Raw genomic sequence first — 21,084 nt, 5'->3', positions numbered from 1 at the left:
ATCCTCTTTGGCACAGTTGGCCAGCAGACAGTACGGCAGGGTTGGTGCCAACTCAGTTGCTGGTCTGTTCGAGCATCCTGACTTCTTTCAGGTTGGCAGGGTCTGCTTTTCTTGTGCCAGCGATTTCCCTAAAGACTACATTTATGTGTCTTAGGGGAGTGCAGGGTAGTCGCAGATAGACTACTTACCCCTGGGGTCACTGCGCCACCTATATGACCACTTCTATGGACAGTGGGCATAACCCTGTCCCGGAGTTCCTAATTCTGCCATCACAAAGATCTCAATGACATTTTGTGTCCACCTCAGGTAGCCCACCTTAGGGCTGGAACTAGCAAGAGGGTGAACATGCTTCACTGACTACTCATTTTCCCACCTGTCCAGGTGCCAAATGGGCCCTGTACACAGGGGTGGTGTCGTCCCTCTGAGGGAAGCCAGATTAGCATACCAAAGTCCCCTTGCTTGGATCCCCCTTCCTTGGAATGCAAATTTACCGGTCATCTTGCTGGAAGGGTTGTAAAACACTGTCTGCCAGAGCAGGCTTTGTTCCTTTCCTCTTGAGCATTGGCCCTCAGCCCTTAGGTCAGAAACTAGCCTGTTGTGGCAGACTGGTCAGGATCAGTCAGCCAGCACACTAGTAGTTGGTAGGTTTTCTAGGGGCCCCCCTCTAAGGTGTATTATTAGAGGATTGATACCAAACATCTTTGGTTTCAGTGCAGCCATCATATAGCTGAGGAACTCCTTTTCAACAGTGTCCAGCACATCTACTTAAAATGACTTCCCTGGTTAGTTGTACTCTCAGTAAGTGAACTGGCCAGCACTTGGGCATATCTGCTCTTGCAGATAGGCTGTAAGGATCTGCTGTAGAAGTGACTTGCATATACTGCATGCAGTGTGTGTAGGCATGGCATACTGGGCCGTTTGCCATGTCGTGTGTTCGAGGCATGTGGGCTGCTGAATTCATATCTGTGCATAGATCCTTGTCTGCACCAGGACACTCAGCCTGCAATGGCAGTCTGCCTGAGTTAAGTGAGGGGTCCATTGGGGTGGCACAATATATGCTGTCGCCCTTGGGTACCCTCTTTGGTACCCATGCCCTGGGTACTTAGGGGAACCATTTACTAGGGTCTTACAGGGGTGCCAAAGGTATTGCCTGTTGGGGGTACAATTGTACAGTTTTGAGAACGAGATCTGGCACTGGAGACCTGGATAGCAGGAATCCAGTGCACTTCCAGTCAAAGTTGCATCGAATACCAGGCAAAATGTGGGGATGGCCATGTCAAAAAGGGACACTTTCCTTCAGATGTGGCAAAACATCTTACCACTAATTCATCTATTACTGGAAGACCAAACAAAATGCAAAGGCAGTATTCAAGGTGAGCAAGAACATCTGCAGCCGTAATCTATTCTGCAGTGGGCATACCCATGCAGGCTTATGTCTTTTGACAAGGCAGCTTTCTGTTCAGAAGTCCGAGCAAAGATACTGAATATGCTATATGCAGGACTCCGCCTGTTCGGAAAATGTGGAGGATGCCCTACTAAACTTTAACATGGATATGGCAGAATTCCTAGGAGTATTGCCATATTGATTTCCTGGTTCCGAGCCCTTTTATTTTTTTGGCTCATGAAGATCCCAGGATCACAGCGGAGATTTCAATCAGTATGGAGGTCAAGGCCAGCTATATTACCCCCATGACACCCCAGCAATGACCAAGAATATACCCTCACAAGAACCAAAGTCATGGATATGGTATATTGTCAAGACTTATGAGGGTCGCCTCTCATACGTGGTCCCAACAACAACCAAGAAAGCGTGACTCCTTGCAGTTGAACCCCTGGCACTACCACCATCCAGAACTCAGCAGGTTGGAGAGAGAATTTCTCTTTTTACCTCCGCATGGGAGTCCATATTGGCCCAATGGGGGCAGCAGATCATACACTCTGGACATACATTAGAGTTTGTATACAAAGCCACCTGTGCCCACTGAGCAGAATCCTTATCTTCATTTGAGTGAGCTACAAGAGGAATTTCCCCTCCTCTTCCTGAAGGGAGCGATGGAGACTGTACCGAGATCCTAGATAAACCTGAGATTGTATTCCAAATTATTTATAATAAAAAAGAAAACTGGACAATGGAGGCAATTCCAGACTTCAGGGAGCCGGACAAGCTCCTCAAAGTCTATTTGCATGGTTCTGCTCCAAGAAAACTGCTTCTTCCGGTGCTTCAGGGAGGAGATTACCGTATCTCCCTGGGTCTTCAAGGTGCTTATTTTCACATCCTGTTACACCGGAAGCACTGGAAATACCTCTGTCCGTCGAGGCAGCACTATCAATTCAAGGTGCTTAAATTCTGCCTCAAATCAGCACACCAGATATTCAACAAGTACCTAGCACCAGTTGCTGCCTTCCTTGGACGACCAGGTCACCATGCATGCCCATACTTGACAACACTTGTCAAGGCTTCCTCAAGTGAAGACTCACCCAGAGCAACAAGAAGTGCTGGTCCCACTCCAGCAGGTTTTGGCAACCAAAAACCAAGAGCAATGAGCTCTTTGCTTACACCTGTAAGTTTATTTTGATTCCCCAAGTTTCATAAGAAGGCGAATGCAGATAATCATACCCTGATTCTCATTGTCTTGACGTGGCCATGCCACTACTAGTATAGCACGCTTGCTCATATTATTGAAAGTGCACTTGAGGCTCCTCTCCAGACTCCCATCAGGACCTCAAGCCTCTGAGCCTGACCACATGGCACCTGACCAATAAAAGTTCGGTCAGTTGGATCTGTCGGTAGAGTGCAGGAAACATCCTGGCACAAGAACCAGCAACCACCATAATGCCAAGTCGAAGTGTGTCCACGTCTGCACAGGATGCCGTCCTGTGCCTATGCAACCCCACCAAATACTACCAGACCTGCTGAACCCTGCCAGGACAAGACCTGCTTTCTGTGTCCAACTGAGGAACTGCTTTTTTATCCATCTCCCAACTCGCATTCCCTGAGGCGGAGGTCGGCTGGTGGGAGCGTGACTGCAATCGGCAGTTCTTCACCTCGCTCTCAGCGCGACCCGCCCAGGTTGCAGTGCGTTGCTTGTGCCCTGGAAAAGCCTACCGGGGGACTGCGAGGCCCAGAAACCACCGCTCCTTGCAGCCGGCGCCTCTTCCCCCGGCGGCCACGCCCACTGAACTGAGCGCTGTTTAAAAACCTTTCGCGCCACCCGCTGCGCGGGTGCCGCTCACTGACCTGCTTTCTGTGTCCAACTGAGGAACTGCTTTTTTATCCATCTCCCAACTCGCATTCCCTGAGGCGGAGGTCGGCTGGTGGGAGCGTGACTGCAATCGGCAGTTCTTCACCTCGCTCTCAGCGCGACCCGCCCAGGTTGCAGTGCGTTGCTTGTGCCCTGGAAAAGCCTACCGGGGGACTGCGAGGCCCAGAAACCACCGCTCCTTGCAGCCGGCGCCTCTTCCCCCGGCGGCCACGCCCACTGAACTGAGCGCTGTTTAAAAACCTTTCGCGCCACCCGCTGCGCGGGTGCCGCTCACTGACCTGCTTTCTGTGTCCAACTGAGGAACTGCTTTTTTATCCATCTCCCAACTCGCATTCCCTGAGGCGGAGGTCGGCTGGTGGGAGCGTGACTGCAATCGGCAGTTCTTCACCTCGCTCTCAGCGCGACCCGCCCAGGTTGCAGTGTGTTGCTTGTGCCCTGGAAAAGCCTACCGGGGGACTGCGAGGCCCAGAAACCACCGCTCCTTGCAGCCGGCGCCTCTTCCCCCGGCGGCCACGCCCACTGAACTGAGCGCTGTTTAAAAACCTTTCGCGCCACCCGCTGCGCGGGTGCCGCTCACTGACCTGCTTTCTGTGTCCAACTGAGGAACTGCTTTTTTATCCATCTCCCAACTCGCATTCCCTGAGGCGGAGGTCGGCTGGTGGGAGCGTGACTGCAATCGGCAGTTCTTCACCTCGCTCTCAGCGCGACCCGCCCAGGTTGCAGTGCGTTGCTTGTGCCCTGGAAAAGCCTACCGGGGGACTGCGAGGCCCAGAAACCACCGCTCCTTGCAGCCGGCGCCTCTTCCCCCGGCGGCCACGCCCACTGAACTGAGCGCTGTTTAAAAACCTTTCGCGCCACCCGCTGCGCGGGTGCCGCTCACTGACCTGCTTTCTGTGTCCAACTGAGGAACTGCTTTTTTATCCATCTCCCAACTCGCATTCCCTGAGGCGGAGGTCGGCTGGTGGGAGCGTGACTGCAATCGGCAGTTTTTCACCTCGCTCTCAGCGCGACCCGCCCAGGTTGCAGTGCGTTGCTTGTGCCCTGGAAAAGCCTACCGGGGGACTGCGAGGCCCAGAAACCACCGCTCCTTGCAGCCGGCGCCTCTTCCCCCGGCGGCCACGCCCCCCTCTTCCCTATATTTTTACGCAGCCTCTAACGCGCCGCGGGTCGCGCCGCGGGTCGCAGCCCGGGGCGAAGACCCGGGCAAAGACCGGGCCGTTTTAGGCCGTTAGAGGCTGGTAGAGACTGGACTGGGCCACCCCCCTGATATTTATATTTTAATTTGACCCTTTCCCATTGTACTATTTTATGCATCCCCTGTGATCCATAACTCAATAGTAAGAGTAATGGTTCTCACGAGAGGGAATAAAACTAAAGCCCCCACTGCAGCGGGCAAAATGCTCGGCCCCATGGACGATTTTCTAGCGAAGGCCAACACACTCATCGATGAAAGCATATCAATAATTGAAGAAAGGGTCTCCTTAGATCTGGCATTCGCAAAAAGATCCTCATTAGGCATCTTGGCGGAAGCCAGATCTCCAATATTAGTAGCCTCAAATGCTGAGATGGTGCCGATTAGGGAGAGACGCAGCCTACCAAATACCGTAGATCTGTCAGTCTCTCAAATAGCGGATTCTCAACTTAGCTATGACCTAGAGAAAACCCCAGAACTGTTTCCAACAACATCTGTACACATTTCCTCACTAGAAAAAAGAACAGAAAGGGGCAGGAGGGAGGGAGCAATTAGCAAAAATAGGGCACCCGGAAATCCAAAAACAACAGTAAACCCGAGAATGTCACCAATCATTCCAGTAATCCAAAACGATAGGGTGCCACATATTGAGATCGTAGCATCAGTCCATCAGGTAGGGAAGGAACTATCTTGTCCGACAATCCTGGATCCTCAACCCACTAATCAAATCGAAGCTGATTTGAATTTGGTTGAGACCCAGGAATTAACTCTTCCTAGCATAGCTAATGTAGTTAAACACGCCTTACTACCCTTAGAACACCGGTTTTGCAGCGTGAATCTTTCTGGATTCACTATGCTGTGCATTATTCCGCGGTCTTGTGGTTGGGTCCGGATTCGTAGTCTTTTCTTTGTTTTTTTTTTTTTTTTTTCTCTTTGCCCAGGTGGGCGTCGGCGTCACACCCCCTTTTGGGTGTATTTCCGGTGACGTCGGCATGCTTCCTGCGGAAGCTCCCACTCTTGGGCGCCATCTTCAGATTCTTTTTTTCCGCGGTCGGGTCTGGATCGTTCCCGTTTGGGCTCCAGACATTTTTGGAGAAAGAAGAAAGAAAATACAGAAAAGACGAGGAGAAGTCATCTGAAGACTCCAGGGGACTTCACCAACGAAAGACAAGCAAAGATAAGGCGTTTTCCATCCAGATCTTCGACGACCGTCGACGAACACGCGACCAGAGAGCCCCTGGACGCTCGAGGATGGACAACACGCCGTTCAAGTTCTGCCGGAACTGCCACCACAAGTACGAAGCATGCCGACGTCACCGGAAATACACCCAAAAGGGGGTGTGACGCCGACGCCCACCTGGGCAAAGAGAAAAAAAAAAAAAAAAACAAAGAAAAGACTACGAATCCGGACCCAACCACAAGACCGCGGAATAATGCACAGCATAGTGAATCCAGAAAGATCTTCAAGCTGCAAAACTACACCGACAGGTAAGAAAACTATTCGTTAGCAGCCATAGAATTGCAAATTTCTAAACTATTAAAAAACCAACAGCAGTCCCTTTCGTCATGTCCTCAAAAACTGACTGGTAATAACAGTGAAAAACCAACCAACACTAATGTACCCAATGTCAATCCATCTATGCCCAATCCACAACAAAAGACCCTCCGAATAACCACCCCAAACCTGCCCATAAATAAAAACACCACTAATTTGGCCAAAATTACAAAACCAGCGCCAGCCCAAAGTTCCACTAGTACCCTACAACAAACAAATACCTCGACCGCCCCAGCTGTGGCCGCGACCACTGATTTGACTCAGAAGGCACCTACCAGTATAGCCAATAAAACCCCAGCGACAAACTCCAACAAAACAGCAACGGAAACCCGACCCCCTCCACCCGTACCGCCAAAAACACCTGTGGATAGGTCCAAAAGGAATACTGCGAGGAATACTGGTCCTCCAAGACTCCCAGCAGAGTTCCCTCCTGAGGCCTCACCCTACGTGGTGGTTATGGCTGGAGTTCCTGAATTAACAGATCTCTCCTCAGAACCGGTCTGGTCCCTAAAAAATAAGGCCCAGCATTGGCTCCAGACCAACCGCCCAATTCCATCTTCTTGGCGCGGACGAATTAGATCTGTAGCCAGGGTACCGTGGGTGGGCAATACTAGAAAAACAATTCCTGGGGACTGCATAACAATCACTTTCGAGGATCCTCGAATAGCGGACTATGTCTGTGCCTGGGAAGACATTACCCCAAATGGAGGAATCAAGATCAAATCACTCTCCTTCTTTTATCCCTTTAGGCAAGTGGACGGATATATACAGGAGCAGGAACCTCCTTGGTCCGTCCCTTTCCCTAGGCAGGACGACCAATCAAACATCCGATATCATGGTCCTCCCAATCTTTATGAGCCAGATTATTCTTGGCACACAGTGAGACATCGCCATCAGGGAGGAAGGTGGGATGACAGAAGACCCTATACGCAATGGCCCCCACATAGAGAACAATCACGATGGGACCCATGGATTAACATCCCGCTAAACAACAGGTATAGTGGCCTAGAATTGGTCGATTGACCATTATCAGAAATTTCTTCTACTAATACCCAACTATCTTCCTCACCACAGCCTGTTATCACTTCACAAGCTGTTGGTAATAAAGATTCCATAACCCTAGAAGCAGATTCTGGCGATGATTCCCTACATATCAGGGTATCCTATTGGAACATTGCGGGCCTACGAAATAAAATCATCGATGGCTCAGCGCAGGAATTTCTAACCCTAAATCAAATAATTTGTCTCCAGGAGACATGGTCTGTAGAAGAATTACATTTACAAGGCTACAAAACCTATAACGTCCCAGCATCAGCCAGTACTATGGGTAGACCAAAAGGTGGTCTCGTCACCTACATTTCAATTTCCCTACCTTTTAACAAGGTGGCCACACTCTCCCAGGACCCCAATCATCAAATCTTAGCACTAACCCTTCCCAATAAGGACACAATCATTCTGGTTAACATATATAACAATTTGTCCGATGAAAATTTTATAATTCTTCTTACCACTCTAACTGAAAAATTGAAACAAATTCATTACCGGAGCCCTGCAAATAAGGCAACCAATATAATTTGGGGAGGTGATTTTAATCTCCACCCCTGCACAGCTCCTAACCTGGTGTGTTGTGGGATAGTGGACGAACTTAACGTTCCATTATCCCACTTCGCTCACACCAAACTAGGAAACATAATCAATACCGCCCTATCAGATTTGGATCTTCAGATTGCCAATCACTCAAAAGCAGATCCGAACAAATTTCTTCCGACTTATGTGGGTAGAGGACACAAGACCACAGTAGATTTTATATTTCTTTCCCAAAACCTAATGATGAAGCTGAAGGAATTTGAGGTCACAGCCACCCCCCTCAGCGACCATGCAGCCATAATAATAACACTATCCGTGCTGGCTAATGCCTCCCATAAATTGGAGATGGCGATCACCCTTAAGCAGAATAGGATCCAGGTTGGTAAACATAATGGACTGACCATTAAATGGGCCAAAATCAACCCAGCAGATATAATGAAAAAATTAATAACTCGGTCCTATCCTAATATAGTGAAATGCCTGGATCTTACAACTAGCCATAAGGAAGTCCTTAGAAATTTTAACTTAATATTAGATGTCATAAAGGACTTACTTACTTCAAAATCTAAGACAAATTGCGATAACAAACCAAAGTGGTTCAATCATAACTGCACAGTGGCCCTATCTAAGCTAAAATCTGCGCTTAAAAATAACCCACGTGATGTGGTCCAGATCCAGCTCCTGAGGCGCCAATATATAGGGGAAAGAAAGACGAGAATGGCCCAACTTAAACAAAAATTATGGGACGATCTCCATCAAGGCGCAGTTTCAAATAACAGCGACCTGTTCTGGCGTACAGTCAGATCCCCGTACCTTACAGAAAAGGATACCCCGAAAATAGAGGTCGCCATCGATGAAAATACATGGGTCTCTCACTTTGGGGAAATTTTTAAAAATACCCTACCAACAGAATCCCTATCCCCTAATGTGAACTATCCCATTCTGGTTCCCTTTGACATTCCAGACCTCATAGATGCTTTGCAGAGCAGCAAAGCAGGTAAGGCACCAGGACCCGATGGGGTCCCGGTGGACCTTTTCAAAAGCAACCAAGATCTATGGGCTCCCATTTTAACTAGAGTATGTACAGCAGCAGCGAGTGAGGGAATTCTAACCTCCTGGACAAAGTCAATAATGGTCCCCATTTTTAAAAAGGGGGACCGGCAAGATGTAAAATGCTACCGGCCCATTTCACTGCTGGACTCGCTCGGAAAGGTAGTGGGGAGAGTGATACTCGAGCGTCTCCAGCAGTGGACTGAGGACAGGGGCATAATTTCGGATATCCAATTTGGCTTCCGAGAAGGCTTTGGGACTCTGGAACAGGTCCTCAACCTTACCCTAATAATGGGGAAATACACACAGGCCATTCCTACCAAAATATATATGGCCTTTGTAGACCTTTCCGCAGCTTTCGACTGTGTCTCACACACAAAGCTGTGGAGGGTCTTAGCCCAATTAGGGGTAGATCCCCCCCTGTTAGATTTCCTCAGAGAGCTCTATACCGGGGCCACAGCCAGAGTTCGCTTTGGCGTTAATGGTGAGCTGACGTCCCCGTTTAGTGTAGAGCGTGGGGTCAGGCAGGGATGTGTCCTGGCCCCCTTCCTCTTCTCTCTCTACACTAATGGATTAGAGGGGGAGATGTTGAGGGGGGCCCAGGACCTCCCACGCATAAATCACCGCCTGGTCCCCGCTCTGCTCTACGCGGACGACGCGGTTATTTTAGCACGAACCCCCAGAGAACTCCAGTGAGCAGATACACGTCCTTTATGGGCAACTTAGATTTAAAGGTGAACGTGAAAAAAACATTCGTCATGACAGCTGGCAGAGGTCGAAAACGAACACACCCTATCCTACTGAACAACCAAAAGCTAGAACTAACCCCCCACTATCCCTATTTGGGGGTCATGATAGATGACCAACTTAGTTGGAAGCAAGCAATTAACACTAGGGCACTCTTATTTAGGAGATCAATTGCCGCATTAATATCTTTCTCCCAGAGACTAGGCAAAAGACCAACAGGAGAGCTCCTCAAGATATACAAGGCCAAATGCCAGGCAATTGCAACATATGGTGCAGGAGTCTGGGGGTATACAGACATCAGCTCTATCCAGAAGGTGGAAAACACCTTCCTAAGATTTTTGTTAGCTACCCCCAAAGGCACCTCAATCTACGCAATGCACCTAGAATTAGCCATTCCTTACTTGGAGGATCTAATCAAAATAGAACCCCTGATGCTGTGGCGCCGCATCTGGTTGTCAAATAAAAATGCCTTGTCACAAGCTATCATCGCAGACTCAATGAGTCTGGATAACTCTCTGAAAATAAAGTGGCTCTTATATGTCAGGAATTTTTTCAATGATTTAGGCCTTGAGAATTATTATTCTGATCCGGCTTCCATCACGGACATCTCAAAAAAAGATTTGAAACAGAAAGCACTAAGTCACCTCGAACTGTTAAGACTTGCATCCAATTCCTCGAAAACGGCAGTGATCCATGCAAACATGATCCAAGTATCCTTTGTCATTCACCCGTATCTTGAACTACAGTTAACAACTTACGAGAGAATGTTAATTACGAGATTCAGGCTGAACATCTTTTTTAGAATGGTCACCTTTCCGACACAAAACTGTTGGGACGCTATATTACCGCCTTGTTCTTGTGATGGCATATCAGCGCAGTCGAACTTGCATGTGATCCTGCTTTGTAAATACCATCAAGCCCATAGAAAGATCTGGCTTTTACCGATACTCAAATCTTGGGGACTGAGACAGTGCCGACCTGCTCTTTTAAGACTACAAATGTTAGAAACAGTGAACGTCTGTTATTTTGTCAGCAGCTTCCTAAAGTGTATCGTGAAACATAGAAAAAACCTCTAGAAAAAAAAAAAAAAAAAAAAAAACCATGTCATATCTATCGCAACCGGCACCTTGCACACTTTGAATAATTTTTTCTCTTTTAATATGAAATGAATTTTTAACTGAATTGTTTGTAAATTGTGTATTTTTATGAATGCATGTTATTCTGTGTTCTTTTATGGTTTTTCCATTGTGAATAAGCCGAATAAAGATTTATATATATATATATATACAAGTCTGTACATGTTCATCAAGAAGCATTATATAGTTTCAGAAGAACAGAAGACGCTATTTTTACAAAAAAATCCTAAAATTGTTTACGTGTGGAAATGATGAACAATTTCATTTTAAAGTGCACCAGGAGCTCAACACTGTTTTGAGCCAGCTTGTGCTTTCTCCCTTCAAGCCAATCTGCAAAGACAATCTAAAGTTTACCTTGGAAGATGGAGCTTCTCTTAGTGCTTACTTTGCCTAGGAGAGAAGCAAGCATTTACAATGAAAGAAGCTTTCCTTTCCTTACACAAGGGACAGTCATCTTCTGGACCAACACAATGTTCATCCCTAAAGTCCCTATTGACTAAATTAATTGTCAGTTCTACTATGTGAATTGTTCCCAAATCCTACAACGTCAGCTAAAAGATCATTGCAATTGCTAAATGCCTTAGATTTTATATGGACAAAACAAAGCACATGTTTATTGAACCAGTGTTTTTGTGACCTTCGGACAGCCAGGGTGTGGCCCGAAAGCTGTCCCACCAGATAATAGTGCGTTTGCTGTCAGCTTGGATCTCCTTCTGCCACAGCAAAGCTATGCATGTGCTCCAGGGAAGAGTGAGGGCATATTCCACTAGGAGTATGGCGACGACTGCTGTACTATACTCTGCCCTTACAAGACCTCTCCGACAAAGCTAACTGATGGAGGGGATAGGTTCACAAAGCACTGCTGCCTGGATGTGAATGCAGTGGGGCCGGCAATCCTATGCAATCTATTTCAATGAAGGGGTGGCAGCTTCTTTCTTGTTTATCCTTGTTGTATACTGTTTAATATTCTGATTCAAGCATGTGAATATATGAAAGATCCTGTTCTGGAGAACAAATTACTTTTTTACCTGTAACTCCAGTGTTCACATGCGAAACTCCCTCCTCCCAAGTCCGACTCCATTATTACTTACTCTACCCACACTTTGTGCTATGATATCTCAGCTGTGGTGGCCTCTAGGAGGAGTAGAGACTGCCACCTGTGGGACCTCTACCAGGATCAAAAAGACTTGATGTTCCACAAGTGGAGTCTACTCACACTGGCTATTGGTTAACCCCTTTGACGCTGATGACGAGCTGGGCTCGTCATGAGGTAGCCTCCTGCTACGCTGATGACGAGCCCAGCTCGTCACGTAACATGCGCTTTCGCATATCTCAGCGTGCGAGCGGAATTCCGCCCGCACGCATGCGGTTAAAGAACTTCCCCCTCATTGTTTGAAGTTCAGATTTTTCTAAATTAGGCGAATGTGCTACTAAACAAACACTTAAGTTCTGTAGACTTTTTTAACACTGTTTACTGCTTTTTAATTTTTCCAAGGATTCCCACCTTGACTGGGAATGATTAAAGTATGTGGATTTATGAAAGATAACGTTATAGAACTTGAGTTATATGCAAGCAACTAATTTTTCTTTTTCCGAGTTGGATGGCAATGTGTTAATTTATGCTTCTTTGTGAAGAGTAATCCAGTCAAAATTAATCTCTTTTGCAGGTGATATTGTCGACCAACATTGCAGAGACCAGCATCACCATCAATGATGTGGTCTATGTAATTGACTCTTGCAAGTAAGTTCTGTGGTGGTGCTCCATCTAACTTGTGCCAATCTTGTTGGGCGCTTTGTTTGCTTTCTTGCTTTCTTGCTTTTTCATGCATTTGATTGTGTTTTTTTTTCTTTTTCACAGACAGAAGGTGAAGCTGTTCACCTCTCACAATAACATGACTAACTATGCAACAGTTTGGGCTTCAAAGACCAACTTGGAGCAGCGTAAAGGCCGGGCTGGCAGAGTACGGGCTGGATTCTGCTTTCACCTGTGCAGTTTAGCTCGTTTTGAGAGGTGAGTGTAAGTAGCTGAAGTTTCCTAAAATGGAGCGAATAAGAGGTGAAACCAGGAATCTTTGTTTTATCCTACTACAGATGACTTTGCTTTCGGACAATTAAATACTCTTAATGATCCTTGGTTTCTAGTAGTTGGCCATAACCCATCTAGTGAATGCCATGTCGTGAATGCCTCCATAACAGCTAAATCCCCCTTGGCATAGTCCTACTCTTTGCCCAGTGAAAGGGAGGGCGTCGCTAACGTGAGAGTCATTCCTGCAGTAGTACCCCAGTCTGTTATCTTTGAGAAAGTCCATATTGATTTGGGTTGGACCAGGTTGAGCATCAGATTCAGGCTTATTGTTAAAGACCTTTGTGTAAATGTTCACATGAGGGTAATAGCAGGAAGGATGGGGTAGTAAAAAATTACTCCCTGTTAATGATTCTGTGGTTTTACATTTTGTGCGAATGTTATCCAATGGGGCTAGGGGGCACCTTGGTTGGGGCCTGCTCATGGGCAAGCCACTCAGTCTTGGGAAGCAAGCTCGTAGGGTTACGGTCCGGGCAAAGGGGGTCCCAGGTCAGCACCAAGTCCACATCATGGCCAGCAGCGGGTGGGTAAAGGGTGCTTAGGTGTCCGGAGCAAAATGCAATCGTACAGAGGCTACCAGTTTTGGATTTTGGCTGCAGGCTTGGTCCAGGAAGTCTTTTGCGTGGAACCAACAGCTGGGCAGGTAAGTTGGAGGGCTCGGGGACATAGGTGCCACTCAAGTCCTCTTATTACTTCTCCAGGGCAGCTAGATGCAGGGGTGCCTTTTGAGTTTAGGTTTCACCTTACAACTCATGGTGGACAGGGGCAGTGGCTCCGTTCAGAGGTCGCCGGTGACTGGGAGTCCTGGTTGGCCACTTGGACTCTGGCCATAGGCGACTGGTGCAATGGTGGTTCCCGGCGTAGAATATCTTCGTCCTCCACCGGCTCAGAGTCTTTCTTAGGAGTTTCTTTTGAACAGAACTGCTGTTTGCAAGAGATTCGGTCTTTGTTGAAGGCAGTCAATCCTCCCAGGCGTTCTGGAGGTCGCTGGCTGTGGACCTTTGGTGCAGGATCTCTGGAAACTGCTGACTGGCATAGGGCTGGGGCCAAGTAGTGTCTTCTCTATAGTCTTCTCTGCTAACCAACTTCTTCCGGCCTTCTTCGTAGCTTACTGTGAATCTGCTTTCTGGGTTCAGGGCTACCTCCGAAATACTATTTTTAGGGGCGTTTTAGGGGTCTTTGGGTCAGTAGCCAATGGGCTACTGACCTTAGGGTGTCTACACCCTTGGTGTGCCCATCCCACGTGGGAGAGTGGGAACAATCCCTAGCCCTGATTGGAGGGTACGTTCCATTTGCAAGATTGCGGTCACTTAAGTGTGCGCTTCATCTTGCCTCCCCCACCTGAGGGGTGGGGTTGGCAGAGGTGGGCACACCTTCTGGGGTGTCCTAATTTTCCCACCTGTCTTCCTGCTGAAAACGGGGGAAGGGGGTAGACGGGAAGGGGGCCTGCAAACAGGAAGGGGGCCTTCTCCTGATAGCAGAAGAAGCTGGGGGTCACGCTGCAAAGGCAGCAAAGCCTTTGAAGCTCCCTGGCCACAGATGGCTCTTTCTGACCTGGGGAGGTGTGAACACCTCTGCCCGGGAAAGGTTTTATTTCGGGGCCCAGGAAGCGAAGGCTCCCACCCCAGAGATCCAGAAACTTGTCTTGTGGTGGCAGGCTGGTATTCACCAGTCAGGAACTCACCAGTGGTTGACTTGATTTCAGGGGTCCCCTCTAGAAGGGACCTCTTAGTGCATGGAATAATAAATCTGAAACTGGAATCCGTGCAGGTTTATTATGCTGAGATGTTTGATACCAAACATCCCAGGGCTCTGTAAAGCCATTATGGAGCTAGGAAACTTGTAATCACCAATTTCTAGACCGTATACTTGGTATAGCTTTACTGTGCACTTAAAATATCAAAGAATGGCCTTCAATTTTATAGGGACCTGTCTGCTCTTGCGAATAGGTCCTCACATGAGGTATAGGGTACACTGCTTTAAGGGTGGCTTAACTAGGCCTCATGCAGTGCTGGGCAGGCATGGCACACAGGGATGTGTGCCATTTCGACTCTTTACTTATAGCTGCACCACAGCATGCAGGATGCAATGGTGCATGTTTGTTGTGAGATCTCTGAGGGTGGCATAATACGTGAACAGCCCTCCAAGGCTTTTTCCCTAGCTCTCATGCCCTCCGTACCATAGGTACCCTTTACAAGGGACTTACAGGTGGGCCAGAGTTGTGCCAATTGTGGAAATAATGGTACTGTTTAGGGAAAGAACACAGGTCCTGGGAACCTGATTGGCATGGACCCAGGGCACACTCAAAATGCATCAGAAATCTGGCAAAAAGTGTGTATGGGGGGGGGTTACTACAGCAGAAACCCACTGTCCTGCAATCGGTGCATCTCACCATGTAACAAATAACTTACATAGATTTAACTTTATTGAACAAAACGGGGGAGTGAACAGTGATTCCGTAATGAGCGAATCCCCTTTAGCATCAATAACTTGAAGTATAGGTGTATCTGTCTGCATCACCCTGGAGAAGTTCTGGCCCATTCATCCTTACATAAACGGTGTATGGTTGTTAGTGTTTGTTTAATCAAAACCGTATAAATAAATATATATTTATGCCTGTAGTGTTTGAGGGCAATCGTTTTTTTACAGCACTCTTTGGGCCCCTCCAGTGCTTCTCTGTAGATTTGAGGTCTGACCTTTGAATTGACGGTCTCAAAATCATGATTCTTTTGTCAACCAATCAATCGCTAACCTACTGATATGTTTTGGGTCACTCTTCAAGTTGCATGACCCACTATTGTCTAAGCATTATTGAACAGAGGGTCTCCTGTTTTCCTCTAGAACAGGGATACTGATTTTACTGTCCAAGGGTCCCTAAGTGGGCCTCCTTACCTTTTACATGTGGCATCCTGATGATCAGCCGCACAGGCCTGCTGTTTAGTTGGCTGATGACAAACATTCCGAAAAATGTTAAACTAATGGGAAAACATTTATTTACACTTTAACTGAAATAAAGTAAAAGAAGCACTGAAGGTGCCCTGCACCACTTACCTTCATGAACAATTTCACATTTAAAGACCTTGTGTAGCACATACGTACAAATTATAGTCTCTTCACATATAATCAATTGTATTTATCATGCTGAAGCATTTCGCTTTAGCGCATCAGATTAGATCACTGGTTTCCTTTTTTAGGTCGAGCAGACCTGCATTCAATGCGAAGCATTGATTGCTGTTGTCTGCTTCTAGACCTATTGTCAGCCGTATTTGGGAATGTGGACAAGAGATGGGCACGAGCACAGATTGCACCTCGTGGGCGCGCACGGCGCCGTGCCCATCTCCTGCCTCGGAAGCTCCAACACGCATGCGCATACCCAGAGACACACACACGAGCACCCATGCGCGCACCCATACATACAGAGAACGCACCCCCGCCGTCGCATACACACACGCGCACCCACACACTGCATACACACACGCTCCCCCCTTACCTCACCCGAGACACACACACGAGCACACATACACACACGCACGCATACAGAGACACCCCCGCCGTCGCACACATACACACGCGCACACATACACACACGCGCCCCCGCCGCTCCCGAATACAGTCCCACTTACCGCCAATCCGGTGTTCTGTAGCCTCCGCGGGGCTCTCCCTCGGGCATGGGAGCCCCGCGTCACCACTGCTACTCGGGCCAGGAACTCCGTGGGCGCTGATTCGCGCACAAGACGGAAGTCCCGCCCCCACGCTAGGTTTCGTTTTCATGAGTGCGCGCGCACATCTTATCACTTGTTGTGGGTTCCCGTGCGTCACTGCTTCTTTTGGTATGAAGAAGACTGGCTCGTTGTTACATGAGACTGGTGAAATTTCTAAAGCCATTTTTTGATAGGACATAATAAGCACCTAGTTATCACATCTAGACACTCTCCTCAGCCATGTACGACCAACAACTCTCCGTCATCATTCGATTATGAATGTGAAAAAAATTCCCTCTCCTGAGGCCGAGGCACAGATATGTGAACTGACATGTCAAACCTTAAACATTCGAGATTCAGCTACTGCACAATTGTCAAAAACCACAAACCTTTCACCTCGCCTAAACCTCTGAAGAGTGTGGACACCCAATATTCTACACAAAAATGTAAATAAATACGGATTTGGCACTTTTCATTCTGATAATCGTTAGGTAAGCATGCCCAGTTCAGACACGTATTTCAGTGTTCTCCCGCATACCTCAGTCGGGTTTAATCACTAACCAGGGCAGTGAGATGAAACACATTGGCTGGGAATTCGCAAATGAAGCTGCCTGTTCTCATTCTGCTTTTGTCTTCGCTAGAATCAGGATGTCGATAACCCTCTCGGATGAATAAACACAAGCTCGTGGCTTTGTTTTGCCTCCGCTCATTAGCATGCACTGGTGTAACGCAAAATGACGGGCTCCCCTGCGGAACGTGATGAGGGGCACCCGTGTCTCCCATGCCTCACATATATTCAGTGGCCTTGGGCTGAAAGGGGCTCCCTGAAGGGTTGTGGGCCGGGGCCCCCTTAAAGAGCGGGGCCCCCCTATGTAGCAGAGACTGCAGAAACCCCTGCTAGCATGGCAGATGGGCTTGGGAAGCAGGAGTTGTGGTTCGAATGTATGTATGCATTAAATAATCTCTTATTAATAGTGGGGTGCTGCCAAGACATTGCTTTTCAGTTTGTTTCAAAGATTCAGTGTGATATTTAAGAATTGTCACGATTTCAGGGGGGGAAAAAAGCAGCCATTTCAATGCAAACTGGCTCAAGTTCATCTAGAGAGGGATTCTCTCTCCAGTTGCCTTAGTAAACAGTTGGATACAGTTTAATAGTCTTCAATGTTCTCTTCATGTTTTCTCATTTCTTTGAAATGAATATCAAATATATTTTTGATTTTCAAATTCTTCATCATCCATTTTTAGGTCTGGCTTGATACTGCAGCTGTCTGTATCCTATTGGTACCTGTTCCTTAAAATCAGTTTTTGCTCCGCCCATAGGAGAATTGCTTTCTCTTGGCTCATGCTATTGGGTATTTGGTTAATCATTCCATCTTCCAGGAAGCATTTTCACTAAAATGTACAAGGGAATATTTTATATCTAAAAACTAGTCATTACACTACTTGCCACCATCAGTTCTTCGTCTCGTATATGTATTGTACAGAGAAATAAATCCTTTTTGCAACTGTTTCCCAGTTAGGAGTGCCACCTAGCACTTTTTAGGGCTCGCCTGAGCCAATGCGCTTGCGCATTGCTCCGGCGAGATTATAGTAAGCGTCTGACCTAAACAATTACCGGCCCATCACCAATATCCCCACCCTGGCCAAACTGCTGGAGAAATGTGTCCAACTCCAACTAACAAGACACATTGACCAATTTGACCTCCTCAACTCTCATCAATCAGGCTTCCGAGCGAAACATAGCACGGAAACAGCTATGACACACATAATTGATGACGCCCTCCAAATTCTTGATCGCAATGAGTCCTGCCTCCTCATCCTTCTTGACCTCTCGTCAGCATTTGACACGGTCAAACATGAGAACTTGCTGGAGCTGCTAAGCACTAGAATGGGTCTATCAGGAACTGTTCTCAAATGGTTTTCGTCCTTCCTTCACAACCGGTCCCAGAAGTTCAAGATCGACAATGTGCTATCTTCACCTGTGCCTGCAGATCTAGGTGTTCCACAAGGATCCTCCCTCTCCCCCACATTGTTCAACCTCGTCATGGAACCGCTCGCCACCTTGCTCCAAGCTTCCAATGTCCAATTCCATATGTACGCCGATGACACACAACTGTACCTAAAGCTTCAATCTCCGGATGATATCAAACATCTGAATTCCACGCTTATCAACACTCAATCTTGGCTAGCCGATAATCACCTCAAACTAAATGCTCTGAAAACTGAGTTCCTTCTCATCTCACCCCCGGCGAAAATCTCCACCACCCAAACATGGCTCAACAACCTAACAGCATTCAATGTCCAACCCACCATTGTGGACTCAGCGAAATCCCTAGGCATCACACTGGACGCCAAGCTCAACATGCAGCAGCACGTCCGCAAAGCCACAAAAGCAGCCAATTTCCAAATCAACACACTGAGGAAAATTAAACCCTTCCTCCCTGCTGAAGACTTCCAAACAGCTGTACAAGCGTTAGTCATCCCTCGAATAGACTACGGAATTGTGGCCCTCAGCGGCCTCCCGCTATCCACAACAGCACCCTTAAGAGCCTCTCTGAACGCTGCCGCAAGGCTCATTACTGGCTCAAGAAAACATTCGCATATTTCCCCAGACTTAAAGTCCCTAAAATGGCTGCCTTTTGAAGCCAGAATACAACTAAAAATTGCAGTTATGACCACTGTTCCCAAGAAGCCGCGCGCATGCGCGCGCGCCCACCGAGGTACACCCGAGCGCGCAGTTCTGTGTGTGTGGCGCGCACACACACACATCCCCCGAGACCATTCGCGCCGAGAAAAAAAACTGGCATTTCCAAGTTGCATTGAAGAGCCATTTAGCAAGTTCTCAGAGCACTTGCTAAATTTCCTTTGTTTTCTCCTGCCGGTCTCATTGTGTACTCTTGTTTAAGTCTTGGTGTTAATTGCAGAGCTGCGATTAACACGATTGCTTTAAACAAAAGCATGCAATCTGCCCACAGCCGCACTCCAGAAAACGATAGGAATGCAGCACCAAACACAGCGTGCGCTTTTAGAATCACCTATTAAGAGAAGAAATGCAACAAGTCTACAAACACAGCACACGATGTGTTTGTAGATTTGTTGCATTTCTTCTCTTAATAGAGCTGGGCTGCAGGGTGATTGTGTGCCCTTTTTAAAGTTTCCATGTCAATTGCAGCTCATGACAGGGCGCTGCCATTAACATGAAAGCATTAACAAAGGCACACAAAATATTTTGGAAGTCAGTATTGCCGCACACCAACAACCATTCAGTTCTACTTCCCACTGGTGCTACTCACACACCAACATCTGTTGCCCGGATAGCATTAACAAATGAGGCTTCATAATGTCAGAGTGCATCTCCCATTTATTATTCATGTAGCTGTCCTTTTAAGGTGTGTGTAAAGTTATTCTACATGTATTGACGGAAGGTGATTCACCAACTAAAATTGTGAACGAATAAGAATATTTTGCACTTTTTTAGGCACCTCTTTGCCCCTGTCCCCCCCACACTCAGATACTGAACCCTGTATACTTGGTTGTCAATCCTGTGTGATAGTCAACTGTGCAAACAAGTGACTGTCCACCTGAGCCAGCAGAGAGCGTCTTTAAAGAGGGGCCAGCTGCGGATCATTGGGCTTCTGGTAGTGTGCGAGGATGATTGCAGATGGTGCTCCTCGAAATGCAGCACTGGAGTGCAGGCCGTTTTCAGTGTGTGCTCTCCTCTGAGAAGGTGACTGCGCAGCATGGCTCTGTGGTTCATGCGATGGGCAGGTCTGCTGTAGGCGTGCATACTACCAGGATAAAATAATGTGCTCTGGGGTCAGTGACACGTAAAGAAACCGTGTTCTAAAATGTGCAAAGAAAAGCATGCTAAAATGTATATCCACCCTGAACGGCCCAGCCATGCAAATTGTTCAATTCATTCAAATTACACTAATCTGATATGTAATTTGAACTGAAACATATTTAAATAACCGGTCAAGCCCGCACTTCTATGTCTCTCCATGATGGTTTTAAGACTGCAGCCATAAATCCTACCTGGGATGGAAGTGTTGTTCTATTCAGGGATGATATCAGCTGCATGTTAGTTAGCACACACGTTTGCATCTAATAAGTGGTTGAGAACGCGGAATTTGTAGTTTGTAGATGCCATACAGATACTAACTCTGAGCTGCCTTCTGGTCTAACGTCCTCTGGGGGAATGCTGCTATAGACTTGATTTCGTTTTATGTGCGGATGACTCGAAACCCTGCACAGAGGCATTGTCCCAGTCACAGATCGGGTGGCCCCAGTGGAGAATAACGATGGGAAGCCGGCTGTTCGTGGTGCTTGTAAGTATGACCTAACAGGGTCCGACCTATGCACACGTGACGGCAGCTTGCTGACTTTTAGTCAGTAACATTAACACTGAGCAGCCCATGCTGGCTATATGTCTAAGAGGCTAGGGTAAAAGCAAATAGAGAGTGGAAACAGTGCGTTAGACCTGCTTCTCTCAACCCGCAAGCACAACAACCACTCAGCACTGCGCAATTCTGAAAATAATGTTAGCTCTTCCAGTGGCTGCTGTTAGAACTCCGTCATGGTGTGAAGTACAATCTGCTTAACAGCACAGAGCAGCACTGACCCCATCATGGTGTGAAAGTACAACCTGGTCGACAGCACAGAGCAGCAGGCACCGATGGGTCTGGCAATGACGAGAGGTGCTCCTGTCTGCTCAGCCTTAGTGACTGCTTCAGGTCACCAATCAAGCACTGCAGTGAATGTTATTGTTTA

The 21,084-nt window shown here is 47.4% G+C and overlaps 1 protein-coding gene across 2 annotated transcripts in view; it reads left to right on the top strand.

Moving 5' to 3' along the window:
• DHX9 (DExH-box helicase 9) overlaps positions 1 to 21,084 on the top strand; it is a 282,357-nt gene that overhangs the window by 181,926 nt on the left and 79,347 nt on the right. For both annotated transcript variants that reach the window (XM_078643268.1, XM_078643278.1), the window contains exons 19-20: positions 12,198 to 12,271; positions 12,389 to 12,541. In XM_078643268.1, coding sequence (XP_078499394.1) covers positions 12,198 to 12,271; positions 12,389 to 12,541 — 227 coding nt within the window. The remainder of the gene's footprint in view (positions 1 to 12,197; positions 12,272 to 12,388; positions 12,542 to 21,084) is intronic.

Source organism: Lissotriton helveticus, chromosome 1_1, assembly GCF_964261635.1.
Source record: "Lissotriton helveticus chromosome 1_1, aLisHel1.1, whole genome shotgun sequence".
Taxonomy (NCBI): domain Eukaryota; kingdom Metazoa; phylum Chordata; class Amphibia; order Caudata; family Salamandridae; genus Lissotriton; species Lissotriton helveticus.
This window is presented reverse-complemented; position numbering and strand designations above follow the sequence as displayed.